General features: G+C 38.6%; 1 protein-coding gene across 1 annotated transcript; it reads left to right on the forward strand.

Moving 5' to 3' along the window:
- The first annotated feature begins 7,057 nt into the window (after positions 1-7,057).
- LOC104808459 (probable disease resistance RPP8-like protein 2) lies at positions 7,058-14,897 on the forward strand. The gene is made up of 5 exons (XM_010534136.1): positions 7,058-7,756; positions 7,841-7,898; positions 13,174-13,471; positions 13,521-13,786; positions 13,873-14,897. Exons 1-5 carry the CDS (start codon positions 7,058-7,060, stop codon positions 14,895-14,897), a joined length of 2,346 nt encoding a protein of 781 aa, XP_010532438.1.
- Positions 14,898-15,889: the final 992 nt, after the last annotated feature.

Here is a 15,889-nt window from a genome sequence, read left to right on the forward strand (position 1 = left end):
ACCCAAAATTCGAACTCCTGCACTCTATGCAACATGAAACATGCAATCTACACTAGATTCAATCATCAAACATGCATAGATATCAAAGCAAACATGGATTCAAACAATTCAAATCCTAAAACGTGCGTGATCGGGTTCTACGAAATCAAAACAGAGCAACCAGGCTCAGATACCACTGATGGAATTCCTGGGATCTCATGAGCGAATCTAATTCCTAAGAGATCGATTCTAAGGTTTGCGCAGCGGAAGTAAAACAAAAATTTATAGAACCCTAGAACCATGCTGATATTGAATCGTAGAAACGTTAGAACGCTTACCTCAATCGATCCGGGGCCTATCTCAATTGAAGAATCCGTCTGATCACGAAAGGGAGGAAGATTACCTCGCCCTCTACACGTATCCACACCACGGGATGGATTCCAACGCTTGGAACTTGTCTGCTAGGACTCGAATCTGTATTCGATATGTGCACCGAGAAATCTAGAGACTTCGAACTCGTTTTTGGATCTGCAAAAACTCTCTCTTTTTTGCCAAAAGTCGGCAGTCAAAGTCTCTCACGTAATTAGGGTTTTAATCTCCTTGTTATAAAGTGATTTAACCCTAATTTCGGTTTAATTTGGAAAAACTGAAGACCGGAACGGACGGTCCAGAAATGCACGTGGACCGTCAGTTCCAGCACGTAGAACAGACGGTCTGGCATTAGTGGACCGTCCGTTCCAGACCTTCTGGAACAAACAGTCCGTTCTGGACTGTGGGTCTGGCTTCGGCGGACCGTCCGTTCTGGACTTTTGGTCCGTCTGTTCCAGACCCTTCCGTCTTGGTTTTTCGGTCATTTTCTCGTGCGTTTCGTCCTTCCCTGCGTGTGTGACCCTGTAGGCTCATTCGATATAGCAGTATAGTCCGAAATCTCTATTCCGGATATACAAGTCATAGGCGGTCTCTAGCAAGACACTATGACTACCTATATCGAATAGAGTTGGTTCGTGATCTTACGAACACCAGTGATGATTCCGGCTGATGATCCTTTTGTATCGCGATATCATATGTCGAACATAAGGCATGGACAAGCCACCTTATCTGATTCGACTGCTTTCTCGTTCACTGAGTTCGACTGTCTGAAATAGACGACGTTCGTCTATAGTGCGGCCACACATTTCTACAGTCTCGCTCACACGAGGGGCCCAGCGATATCTCTCTCTTTTACGAGAGGTACAAATCCCGTCTTGACTATCTACAATCCAGTACATGATTCGTCTCGTACCTGATACACGCCTTTATAGTCCTCCTATTACGCAGGACGTTTGACGTAATCAAAGCGCGTAACTCCTCATGTTGGATTCCGTAGATACCTCAGGTCTTAGGATCCAATCATGGAACCGTCACATGAGATTCAAGTCATGACGCTAATCCATGTGACAATCTCATGCGGGTCAATCCAGTATTCCATTCTCCAACGATAACAGATCTAGTATGCAAGAACATATAATGAATCAAATACTCTCATAAAACCATAGAAAGTATCAATACATCGAATGTATCTGAATAAAGCTCATAAACAGTACATTATAGAGCACTAAACCAACACTTCTTGATTGCCTTACAGTTCATCTTGAAGTTTGTAAGGTGAGCATTCGGGTCCTCATTTGGTCTCCCACAGAAACTCATGTTGTTGAGCATTTGGATGCATTGCGGTAGGAGTTCAAGTTCTTCTAGTGGTCCCCGATTGATGCATGATAGTAACTGAGTATGCTTCGGTTGTGTGTACATTCGAAGCATTCTAGGGGCTGCTTGAGCTGGACCTCTTTGGGCATTAGCCCCTCTCAACAGCTCTTCGGCCATCTCGGGTTGTTCTCATTCGAAGCATTCTAGGGGCTGCTTGAGCTGGACCTCTTTGGGCATTAGCCCCTCTCAACAGCTCTTCGGCCATCTCGGGTTGTTCTCTTCGTGTGTTGTTCTCTCTCAGCATTTCTTCGGCCATACCCCACTGTCTTTGCTGTCTCCGAGCGAAGCGTAGGGTCCTTTATATTTCGGGGTCGAAGATGAGTTGATCTCTACCGGTTGTGTTTCTTGTCATGGACTGGAAGAGCTGCACACCAAAGAGACAAAACAAACCGAAAGTGCTGTGAAACGGTTATGTCGCAAAGTAATCCAATCAAGAATCCAAGCAATGGTGATCTAGCAAAAATCTAGACTAACAGGAAAAAGCCTAGTCCCCGGCAACGGCGCCAAAAACTTGATTGTGCACGCACCGAGTCTTATATTTAGTACCCGATCCGTACCACTATCCGCAAGTATACGGTAGTTGTAGTACCGGGGTCGAACACGAGGACTAGGATGTATTAGTCTATCTCTAAGCTAGATTAGGTGGTCAAGTAAAAATATGGGTTGTGGTAAGTGTCGGAATAAGAGCAAACAAGTAAGATTAACGGTTTGTATAACGACGGTTTGAAGTGTTGTAGGTTCGGGATCCCTCAAGAATCGCATGGACGGTTAGTGATGCTACAATGCCCATGGGTTTATCTTCCAATTAGGGGTTTCAAGCACTTCCTCTAGAGTTTGTCTCTCCCGAGCTTAAACTCACTACCTAGAGAATCGATTCACCCATTTCCCAATGATCCAAATGATTTCTAGATGCATTAATGTACCCCATCATAAACCCAAGCAAGCTAAGCCATCCCCCAATGTGAATAACTCACTCATTTGACATTTGGTTCCAAACATCATTCACATATCCCTATGATCAATGTGTTCTACAATCATATCAATTAGGGTTTCAACCAAATCAATAGCATTAAGCACAAAACATCAAACCAATGGAAGAAAACTCAAAAGCATCATAGATAAGCATGGGTGTCCATACAAAAGTGGGGTTCCCTCACCCACAACAAGGTTACTACTCCATATCTAAAGGTCCAAAACAGAAAACAAAAGGGGAGAACATAGAAAAGGAGAAGAAATGCTCAATGTGATCTTCAATGGTGATCTCCTTCTTCAAGATGTCTCCCTAAGTCTCCAAATCTCCCTTTCCTCCTCTCCAAGGTGTTTTTCTTCCAAAGTGTCGAGTCCTCCTTCTCTCTCCTCAAACTCCCCTTTTTGTGCAAGTGCAAAAACTAGGTTTTTCCTCAAAAATCGGGCTTTTTCTTTTTGGGCCGGATTTGATATCGGGCGGTCGCTCACTTTTTGTTCAGGGTCGCCCATTTTCTCTTCAGTGTCGCTCGTTTTCTTCAGGGTGAGCGACCGCTCATGTGCACGAGCGACCGCTCATTCTTCTTTGCAACTCGAGGCGTCCGCCTTGTGTACCGAGCGACCGCTCGTTCTCTGTATTAGCACAGAGCGACTGCCTGATTCCGCGAGCGACCGCCCGATTGCTTGGCTGTCACAACGAGCGACCGCTCGGTATAACGAGCGGACCGCTCATTTTCTTTGAGCTATCCGGGACTTCTCAATTCTGCTCGTTTTCCGTGCCTCGTGCGTAAATATCCTCGTTCGATCATCCTGCAAGGGAAATGGAGGAAAGAATCCTACCCATGATCGTTTAACGTCCTATTATGCCTAAGATATGAGAAAAAAATCAAAGTGCGTGACGTTAGAAAACCGGTGAAAAACCCGTGTGATCAACATGCATAGACATCAAAGCAAACATGGATTCAAACAATTCAAATCCTAAAACGTGCGTGATTGGGTTCTACGAAAAGCATACAGAGCAACCAGGCTCTGATACCACTGTTGGATTTTTCTAGGATCTCTAGAGCGAATCCTATTCCTAAGAGATCGATTATAGGGTTTGCGCAGCGGATGTAAAACAAAAATTTATGAAACCCTAGAACCATGCATGTATGAATCGTAGAAACGTTAAAACGGTTTCCTCAATCGATCCGGGGCCTGTATCAACTGAAGAATTCGTCCGATCACGAAAGGGAGGAAGATTACCTCGCCCTCTACACGTATCCACACCTGGGATGGATTTCAACGATTGGAACTTGTCTACTATGACCCGAATCTACTATTCGGTATATCGCTTCGAGAAAACGAGACTTAGAACTCCTTGAACTCTTTGGATCTCCCCAAAAGCTCTCAAAGTTCTGCCAAAGACGGCTCAAAAAGTCTCTTCATGAATTAGGGTTTTAATCTCCTTCTTATAAGGTGATTTAACCCTAACTTCGGTTTAATTTTCGAAAAACCCAAAGCCTGGAACGGACGGTCCGGAATTGCACTTGGACCGTCCGTTCCAACATGTAGAACGGACGGTCTGCCTTTAACGTGGACCGTCCATTCCACCACGTAGAACGGACGGTCTGCGTCTTAACGTGGACCGTCCGTTCCAGTATCTGGAACGAACGGACCACGCGTCTGGATCGTCGGGTCTGGATCGTCCAGTATGGACGTTCCGGTCCGTCCGGTCTAGACCCTTCCGACTCGGTTCTTCGTCGTTTTCTCTCGTGCATTTGTCCTTCCCTGCGTGTGTGATCCTGTAGGCTCATTCGATATAGCAGTATAACCCGAAATCTCTATTTCAGATATACAAGTCATAGGCGGTCTCTAGCAAGACACTATGACTACCTATCTCGAATAGAGTTTGTTCGTGAACTTCCGAATGCCAGTGATGATTCCGGCTGATGATTCTTTTGCATCACGATATCATATGTCGAACATAAGGCATGAACAAGCCACCTTATCTGATTCGACTGCTTTCTCGTTCACTGAGTTCGACTGTCTGAAATAGACAACGTTCGTCTATAGTGCGGCCATACATTTCTACAGTCTCACTCACACGAGGGGCCCAGCGATATCTCTCTCTTTTTACAAGAGGCGCAAATCCCATCTTGACTATCTACAATCCAGTACATGATTCGTGTCGTACTTGTTACACGCCTTTATAGTTCTCCTGTTATGCAGAATGTTTGACGTATTCAAAGTACGCAACTCCTCATGTCGGATTCCTAGATATCTCAGGTCTAAGGATCCAATCATGGAACCGTCATATGAGATTCAAGTCATGACGCTAGTCCATGTGACAATCTCATGCGGGTCAATCCAGTATTCCGTTCTCCAACGAATACCTATGATTGTGATTGTATCCAATAGCTATGATCATCTCTATGATCATCAATCACACATCATACTAGTCTTATTATATCATTATTCCCACAATGATATATGACTAGGGAGTTTTAGTATCGTTCATAACAATACATGGATTTCACAACATATCTAGTATGCAAAACATGTAATGAATCAAACACTTTCATAAAACTATAGAAAGTATCAATACATCAAATGTATCCAAAGAAAGCTCGCAAACAGTACATCATAGAGCACTAAACCAACAGAATGCGCTTGCACCCGACAAAGCTGACATTTGCCTTGGTAGCCTCTTATGTTTGCATTGGAATGATGTTGAGGACGATGATCTTGATGCGATCGGTTGCCGAGGTTTAAAGCTCGCAGCATTGGCAGTGATCGGGACGTCATGTGGTGACATTCGAGAGGCGAGAACGTCCACTTCATGATTGATAAGTTTCTCATGGAGTTCGACGAACGAAATAGCGATATCCTTGGCGTGAACAACGTCTTTGATGGCTTTATACTCATCTCCGAGGCCAGTAAGTGTGAGATCAATGAGATCTTCATGATCCATTGGTTTTCCAAGAAGAGAAAGTTCGTCGGTTTTTACCTTGAAGAAATTCATATACTCGTCAATGGATTTGTTTCCCTTTGTGTAACGTCGGAGTTGTTCCTTAATCTGCTTCCCATGATCGCGACTCGAGCGGCCGTACGTGGTGGCCAAGGTGTTCCATGCATGAGCCGACGACGGTGATGTAGCTATGAGAGCTTGATAGGAACTGGAGAGAGAGCCAACGAGAGCAGCAAAAATAAGCCGGTCTTGACGGAACCACAGTGCAAAGGCGGGATTGGCAGTTGTGACATTGCTCACAGTGAGCGTTGGTTGAGGGAGCGGTATCTTGGTCAAGGAAACTTACGAGATTGAAACCTTGAAGCAGCAGAGCTCGGATTTGAACGCTCCAAGGAATGTAGTTTGTGGTCGTAAGCTTGGAGATGTTGGAGACATTGATCTTAATCAATGTAGTGCTTGGATTTCTTCTTTATCGTGGTTCATTCCATCCTCTTTGGGTCTTGTCAATACAATATGTATGTCTTCTTTCTCCCGTTCCTCTTCTTTGATGCTAACTGTATGAGTTGCATGGATAGGAAAAGGTAAAGTCTCCTCGAGTGGATGATGCGCTTGGGACATTATGTCCTCTTTGCGACTCTCCACCGAGTTCTCTTGCTTGTGTCTTCCTTCCACTTTGTTTTCGGTCTCTTTTTCCTTTTTGATCAGCTTTCTTGCGTTTTCTTCCTTCCTTTGTTCCATCATTTGAACAAACTCATTAGAGGTAAAAAGAGATTCAATGAGAGAATACGTTACCCGTATATTGTATTCTTTGATCGTTGATAATAAGGTGTCCTTGATGTCCAATGGGAGATGGTCAAAGATGTTGTCATCCACATCCCATTCCCCTTCATTTTGCTCTTCAAAATATGGACCGTCATCCACACACATGGCTTGAACTTCTTCTATGGAGAGGTTATTCCATGCGTCAACCTCTTCCTTAGTGCACCAAAATTGTTCTACAACACCGTTAGCATGTTCGATGTATGAACAATGATTTCCTTCTTCATTTTCAAGGCCTCCAAGATCATCCCAAGTACACCTCATGTGACCTTTTAAGGATGAATATGGCGGATGAATAAGGATAAAAAGAAAAAAAAACATAACTCATTCTTCATCATTTTGTCCAAGCTTCTTTTTTTATTTCTACAACCATAAAATCTATATGGTATCAGAGCACTAAGGTCTAAAGTGCCAAAAGTCTAGCTTTCCGCTGCAAACACCAAAGCAAATTACCTTCCGGCATCCATTGAAACCGAGAAGGAGCCTGCTCGTGTTATTTTTAAATTTTACCCCTTTTAGGCTATTCTTTCAAGCCAAGGAGAATTCGAGTTTTTTTTTCTTTTTATCCTTATTCATCCGCCATATTCATCCTTAAAAGGTCACATGAGGTGTACTTGGGATGATCTTGGAGGCCTTGAAAATGAAGAAGGAAATCATTGTTCATACATCGAACATGCTAACGGTGTTGTAGAACAATTTTGGTGCACTAAGGAAGAGGTTGACGCATGGAATAACCTCTCCATAGAAGAAGTTCAAGCCATGTGTGTGGATGACGGTCCATATTTTGAAGAGCAAAATGAAGGGGAATGGGATGTGGATGACAACATCTTTGACCATCTCCCATTGGACATCAAGGACACCTTATTATCAACGATCAAAGAATACAATATACGGGTAACGTATTCTCTCATTGAATCTCTTTTTACCTCTAATGAGTTTGTTCAAATGATGGAACAAAGGAAGGAAGAAAACGCAAGAAAGCTGATCAAAAAGGAAAAAGAGACCGAAAACAAAGTGGAAGGAAGACACAAGCAAGAGAACTCGGTGGAGAGTCGCAAAGAGGACATAATGTCCCAAGCGCATCATCCACTCGAGGAGACTTTACCTTTTCCTATCCATGCAACTCATACAGTTAGCATCAAAGAAGAGGAACGGGAGAAAGAAGACATACATATTGTATTGACAAGACCCAAAGAGGATGGAATGAACCACGATAAAGAAGATCCAAACACATTCGAGATAGAGCCATTTCCATCACCTCTAAGAAACCCGAGAATCGAATTCATATGGATAAGCACTAGAGTTTGTACTCTTTTCTCTTGTCCTATACACTTTGATTTATTTTTTAAATATAACGCTTATGGGTTGTTGAGCATTCTTCATCAGCCTTTACATGAGGGATTCTTCAAGCTTTCCAAGTACACGAGTGAGGGGGAATGTGACGGTATCCTCGTGTGCTTTCCAAGCGAAAACGATGCATCAAATGGAGAAACATCAAAGCAAACAACAAACGATTCAAATCTGTCCAAAATAGACGTTGAATTTCCTACTAGTTATGAACACTTTAGGTTAAGTAAACTTTCATCTCATACTTTTGTATTTGATCCCGGTTCATTTGAGAATGCATGTCTTGATAAAAAATATCACATAATAGATAGAAACGTGGATGAATATGAATATGAATATGATATGTATAAATCCATTGATTACAAGTTTCATATTTTTCGTGATCATTTCATGTATTTCAACTCTAATATAAATTACTTTATCAAAAGAATGATATTTTACTTATTTGACGTAAAAACCCGTCTAGCAAAGAATAAACATGCTATAACACTTTTCTTGCTTTTATTTGATAGAAATCATATACTTGCAATGTTATATTCGATTTTAGGGATTAAACGGAGTGCTACGGCCTCCGGTATGTTCTTTAACGTTTTACTTGAGTCGATGCAGAAAACAATGAAGGCTTTATGGAAGATGATGGAATACTTGAAGACATTCAATACAATCAAAGAGATACCCAATCTTCAAGATTAGCTTTTCAACATTTTCAAAGCTAATCTTGAGGGGGAATGTTGAAGTAAGTTTACCATATATTCACTGAAGACTTGGAATGCAACAAAGGAAATGATATATTATACAAATCAATGACGTGGCAATCAAATAATAAGGAATGTGGAGCACTTACTCAATGAGTCATTTGAGAATCTAATATCAAGGAAGCAATCACGTGGATCAAGGCTTAATGGATATCACAAATTTGACACATTTAGATTAGATTGATATATATATTTTATTCTTTCCATGTAATTCATTCTATAGCCGTTGTAATCTCATGTGTATATAACAAAACTATTGCATAAAGAAATAAGATAAGGTGAACACGGGACAAAGTCCCATTTTTCTTCATAACTCATTCTTCATCATTTTGTCCAAGCTTCTTTTTTTATTTCTACAACCATAAAATCTATAGATACCATATAATGTTTGAATGAATATTTGATTGAATGATTTCAATAATAATCTTACAAGGAGATATATACGGCCTTAACGTAGCTATAGTCAAGGGATTAGAATATGGTAAGATTACATATGTGTAGATTTTCTTCTAACTGATTGATACTCCTTAATATATACATCCTCCATATGTAATCATGTGACCAAAATAACTGTATAGTTACGTGATAGTCACATGATTATTTTCTGGAGAAATGTTTGTGCAGAAGTAGTTTTAGTAAAAGAATGGTATTTTGGATATTGTCCCTTTTCAATCTTTCATTCTATACATCACACCCGAATCTATCTATCGAACTCAACGCTATTAAAATCTATCTTCCAACCCTCTCTAATCTTTGGTTCTTTTTCTTGAGCAACGAATAAGAACAAAAAATAAATAAATGAAATCAATTTTTTTTTTATCATCAATCTTTTTGAACCAACAACACATAAAAGTGAGATGAATCAGCCATAGTTTTGACTATAGAGGGATTAGTAAACGAAAATCTGAGAGAAGTGAGAGAAGAGAGATGTGAGTGAAAGATAAGATAGATAAAGAAAAGTATAGAGAAAATTTTAGTTTTTTTAAAATAGGGTATTTTATATAAGAAATAAAAAAAAAATAAAGGTATTTTGGGAAAAAAAAATTACGCCAAAAAAAAGACATAATATAAAGTAAAAAAAAAATGTACACGTTGCAAATAGTTTTTTTATTTCATTAATTTCTTCTTTTCTTCATTAATTATTTACCAAACTTAATTTGTAATGGACTCGTAGTATTAATGAACTCATGAGGATATTTTGGGGGTCACAAAGGCGAAGTGGAAGGGAGAGTGGTTTTCCACTCAAATACTAAAATCCGACTGAGACAAATAAGATGAATCCATTTACTTGCAACAAAAATTATAACTATATATATATAAAACACCAAATACAGAGATATGTCTTTCGATATGTGGAGGCAACTTTAGACTATGTCTACAATTTTTGCCTTTTCATTTTTTATCTTTTGTTGGTAAACGGAAAAATTATTTTAATGAATAGCTGAAATTGTTTTGCATTTTTTTTCGCATTAAATCAATAAGTTGTTTTCATTAGGTTTATATTTACGGTATAGATTTCTAATTTTTAGTCTAACTAGTCTCTTACAGATGAGATTATATAGAGTAAATTCTCGGTAAAATTGATATTGGAGATCTTCTAAAGAGAGGTTTAGAAAATTTTATTATAAAAAAATGTTGATATAAATGTATTAAAAATTGATATAGATTATTTACTTGACACAAAAATATATCTGTAAAACTAATTGTTATAAAATCAACATTATATTGTTTGTATAAACAAGTAGTAAAAAAATATGAGTATCGTCGTATATACGTTGCGTAGATTCGATGTTAATTATTTGTTTTGGTTGTCCTGAGTGTCAGTCTTTTTTTTTTTGGTATCTACAAAAACTTTAGTTATAAGGTAACAATAAAAATGATATTTTAAAATATTGTAGTTATAGTTTTCTTAAGAATGATTAAATTTATGTACCTAACATAAAACTTTTTGATAATGTTAAATTTTTCACCTATATAAATCTTTTTAGAAAATAATGTATTGAATGATACAACAACTAATTCATAAAAAAGTATTACTAAATTTCATATAATACTGATCCATTTGTGAATGAACGGATTTTTACTATAATATCATGTCCTTCATATGGAGAGTTTTACGATATTGTTACTATTTTTTTCAAAACTATATATTAGCCAATTAAAAATTAAGTAATATATCTTTTTTAAAATTATATTGATTATAACTTAACTAAAACGTTGAAACTTAATCTTTTAATAATAAAACAGTGTTCTAAAATGAACACCATCTATAAATTTGATCTTTTTACTAATATAAAAATATAGACTGATTTTAAAATCCAAATATATCCTTTTTCTACTATAATTTAAAGATTGATATTATTTAGAAGTTGATTTTTAATAAACTAATTTTATATTTTAATATAATATTTTGTTTTATATAAAATCCATTTGGTTTCATTTAACATTTGATTTGATTTAAAGATACTTATTTTTATTTATTTAAAATTATATATGATATATGATATTTATAGAGATAAAAATTTAAAATTTAATAATAAAATAAATATAAATAAAAATATAAAATTAAATAATAACCATCACATGGATTTCTTGAAAAGGTGGGGTGACGCCGCCCAACCTTCACGTTCACCCATGCAAATATCACCCTTACCCTTCACCGACATTCTACACGATGAGCCAAACAGAACCTCCGGTGTCCGTGTCATATCGTATCTAACAGATACCCGAAACAGTAAATTGAAAGAAACAAATCGTTTGTTGAAGATTAAAGCGCCGACAATAATGGCCGGAGAAGAAATGCAGATGGGAGCGAATCGAAATCTGCGAAAGGAAGGTAGGAAAGGGGAGGAAGAAGAAAACCCAAGAGAGAAAAGAAGGGAAGTTAGATTCTAAAAATAGGTGACCCAAAGTTTTTTTTATAATGGAGGACCCTACTTGTTATCTTTCGGTGCGATGATTAGATAAACTTCTGGTCATAAATCTTATTGATCTAGAAATTACATTCTTCCCCGCCAATAGAATCGAACACCCAAAGTTGAGGTGCATTGCATCTGCAGATCGACTACTATACTACCTCTAGATGGATCAGGTAACCGAAAGTTAATAAGAGCCCTAGGTTAACATCGATGAGAAATCAAGCAGTTTCCACAAATCAATTGGCAAATGCGAGATTGATGAGAAGAAGACGATGACGACGAAGAGGAAGAAAATGAAAGAGATGCAGTATTGATTAGGTCTTTTGTAATTGTGATTTTTAGTTTCCGATATCAGTTGATTTATTTTCTCTCTGGGGGGAGGAGGAAGAGGGAGTGTTTGGTTATGGGGATTAAGGATTACAGAGGCTCTAGAGGTGGAGAAATCCGTTTGACGCTGTTGGGTTGTGACTGACTTTTGTAAGGAAGTAATCGCACTTCCGAGAGATTTTTTCTATATTTTATTTAAATTATAAAAACACAAAAAAAAAAGGTCAAATAGTGGTCATTACAAGGAAATATCATTTTATTGTAGAAAAGAAAACATGAGTATAATTTTCAAAGCGTAATGAAGCTAGAAAATTCAAAAAGTAAATGTTTGGTGTTCATGGTAGAAAAATAAAATGCGGAAATAAAATAAGACAAATAGAAATGAACGGAATTACTTTTATTGCTACATCTCTTCTTCTTCTTGTTCCATTACAATGAAAATAACTCACATATTTATAGAAAAATTAACAAATGAAATAAAAGGAAATATAGATATAACGGAAATAAATATGATTCACAATATTTAACATAATATTGTGTTCCTCCAAAATCTAGATTTTCCTCCAATCACATATTCATTTTCCTACTTTAACATTCCCCCTCAAGATTGATTTTGAAAGAATGCAAAAATCAATCTTGAAAAGATAATGCGATAAAAATCCATAGACATTTTCATTGTCTTTTAAAAAATCCATAAACACCAAATTTAGTTCTTTTAGAGAATATTACCCATGTTCAAATCACTTCGCTTGACTTTGAAGTTCTACCTCTAACTCTTGTCATAGCACCTCGCTTGATCTTAGAGTTTTTAGGTTTGACTTCTTTTTGTCACAGCACCTCGTTTGATTTTGGAATTTTTACTCCTATTTGAACGATTTGGATATATGAACATCCAAAAACTAAAAAAAAAAAAAGAGATTGAGAAAAAAAAAAGATATAGAGCAGATCGAAATTTGGATAATATATGAACATCTAAAACTAAAAAAAAGAAGAGATTGACAAAAAAAAGAAGAAGATATAGAGCAGATCGAAAACCGCTCTGATACCATGTAGAAAAATAAAATGCGGAAATAAAATAAGACAAATAGAAAAGAACGGAATTACTTTTATTGCTACATCTCTTCTTCTTCTTGTTTCATTACAATGAAAATAACTCACATATTTATAGAAAAATTAACAAATGAAATAAAAGGAAATATAGATATAACGGAAATAAATATGATTCACGATATTTAACATAATATTGTGTTCCTCCAAAATCTAGATTTTTTTCCAATCACATATTCATTTTCCTACTTTAACATTCATAAAACCAATGTTTGTATATAAGATACCAATTTTGTTTTGCCAAACACTCCATGGCCATGTGCAGAGTTTGACATGAACGAAGTGAACGAAGAGGTTGACAAAATGATAAGACGTTGTGGAGGATTGCCGTTGGCTGTCAGAATACTAGGAGGGTTGTTATCCACCAAACGTACAGCATCCGAGTGGAAAATGGTACATGATAATATCGGATCTCAAATTATAAGAGAAATCAGCCCTGATCAAAACGTTAATCAAGCATTCCAGGTGTTATCTTTGAGCTACGAAGATTTGCCATTTCGTCTAAAGCATTGCTTCCTTTACTTGGCCCATTTTCCAGAAGATTATGAGATAAATACGGAAAAGTTGGGTTGCAGAAGGAATCGTAGAAATGTCGTCAGAGGGTACTAATAGGTCCGTTCGAGAAATGGCAGAAATCTACCTTGAGGAGCTTGTTAAGAGAAATTTGGTTTTAGTCTCTCATATAGATGATGTGAGCTCAAGAATTGTCAAAATTAGTGTGCATGATGTAATGAGAGACGTGTGTTTGTTGATAGCCAAAGAAGAGAACTTCCTTGAAGTGATCAGTGCTAGGACTCTCTTTTCAAGCGTCAATTCTTCAACTTCTGTGCCCAGATTTAAGTCTCGCAGACTTGTTGTACATTTTGGTTCGGTTGATGGTGATGATGAAGACTATGACAAATAAGGAACCCAAAGTTACGAAGCCTTTTGTGTATCATTCGAAGCGATGATTGTTGGATTTCAGCTCTGAACTTTGGAAAATTACGTCTCAGAGTGCTAGATCTTTATCGAGTATACTTTCCAGGAGGAAAGTTTCCAAAGAGCATAGGGAAGCTCGTTCACTTGAGATACTTGAGAATAGAAGGGATGAGTTTATCAAAAGTACCATCTTTTCTCGGAAATCTAACGTTGTTGGTTTTTTTAGATTTGGGGATTTATGGGCCAAAAGTTCATATACCCAATGTTTTGAAGAGAATGAAGGATTTGAGATACCTTGTGTTACCTTATCGTCTCAGCAAAGAGACCAAGTTGGAATTGGGTAGTCTGGTAAAGTTGGAGACCCTGGAGAACTTCTCGACGAAGCATTGTAGAGCGGAGGACCTTCTCAGTATGAAAAATCTTAGGCAACTTCGTATCAATGTCTATGGAACATCGGATGAGGAGGCTTTACTTTTATCTCTCAATAATAAGCTGAAACTTGAGGAGTTTGTATTATGTCACCATCAGACCGAGGGCCATGTTAAATTCGATATAGGAGGGCTCGTTTCAGGGTTCCCACGTCTCCACCAGTTAAGGTTGGAAGGCGTAAAGATGGAAAGGTTGCCAGACAAACTCCAATCTGCTCCATGCCTCACGACTATATGGTTAAAGGGTTGTAGAATAGAGGAGGATCCAATGCCCATTCTTGAGAAGATGCCTAACTTAAAGGAAGTTTGTTTACAGATGCACAGTTTCGTGGAGAGGAAAATGGCATGTTCGAGAGACGGGTTCCCTCAATTGCGTTCTTTGCATCTGTACTCCTTACAAAATCTAGAGGAGTGGGCGGTGGAAGAAGGGTCGACAATGCCTCGTTTTCGTCGTATATGGATCCAATGTTGCCCAGAGCTGGAGAAGTTGCCTGATGGGTTGAGAAACATCTCTACTCTAAAGGAGTTGGACATAGTGTTGATGAAAAGGGAGTTCATGGACAGGTTAGTTGAAGGCGGAGAACATCATTACAAGGTCCAACATATTCCTTGCGTCACATTTGACCTTTGGGACGCAGAATAATAGCCAACAAAAACACCTAAGGTTAAATCTTTTTTTTTTGGTTTGGTAAAATGTGATTTGGTATTAACATTGTGAAGTTCTCAAATGTATAAAACCAGTCCAACGAGTATGGCCATGGCTGGTTTGTTTTCGGCCATCATCGTGTCTTGGATGAATGACCCGAGGTACCATCTTCTTTCTCCAACACGAAAAATTTGTCAAGATCTCTGTTTCGTTCTGCAATGATTGTATTAGAGACTGTTGGGCCTTAAGGCCCATTGGTGAAGAAAAGAGAACCTTCTCTTTGAGAAGGAGGTTTCGGTGTTAACCAAAACGCAGCGTATTGGACGAGGGTTAATGAAACACTAAGTCTATCGGTTCTTTGACGGGATGACACGGTGCTCGAGAAGAAGGTTCGAGAGAGAGAGAAAGAGAAGGGCGATCGCGGAGGCGATCGTGAGGAGAAGAGAGAGAGAGGCAAGGCGGCCGACGTTTCTCGGAGACGATGGAGAAGTAGGCCCGAGGATTCGCTGACGCCGTTCTGGCCGAGACGTAGGCCCGAGGTAACTCGGTAACCGAACTCGTAAAAATCCACTGTGTCTTCCTTCGGTTCTTGAACACATGAGCGTCGGAGAGAACCGTGAGGGTTCGATACGCACTTCACAAAGTGGTATCAGAGCTCGGTTCCGATCCAGGGAGCATCGCCGGTCAGGCGAGGTAAGTTAGGGTTTTCCGGTTTCGGTTTTTTTCTTTAGAGTCGAGTCTGTGTGAACGATTTAACCTTCTACCGAGTGTGCAAGGCGCAAGATCGGATCGAGATCGGCGCCCGTATAGAGAGATCTGAAGGTTTCTAGAGTCAACGACGACAAAGAGTCGGTTTTAGACTCAGGTTTTATCGTCTTAGGATGATGGAGTTAGATATTCTAGCTCGGTATACCCCGAAAGGGGGTATGGTGGAAGGACTAGGGGTCTCGGGCAAACCCGAGAAATCGGGTTGCAGGAGAAGGCCAAGG

This window comes from Tarenaya hassleriana, unplaced genomic scaffold, assembly GCF_000463585.1.
Source record: "Tarenaya hassleriana unplaced genomic scaffold, ASM46358v1 Cleome146, whole genome shotgun sequence".
In the NCBI taxonomy this organism is placed as follows: domain Eukaryota; kingdom Viridiplantae; phylum Streptophyta; class Magnoliopsida; order Brassicales; family Cleomaceae; genus Tarenaya; species Tarenaya hassleriana.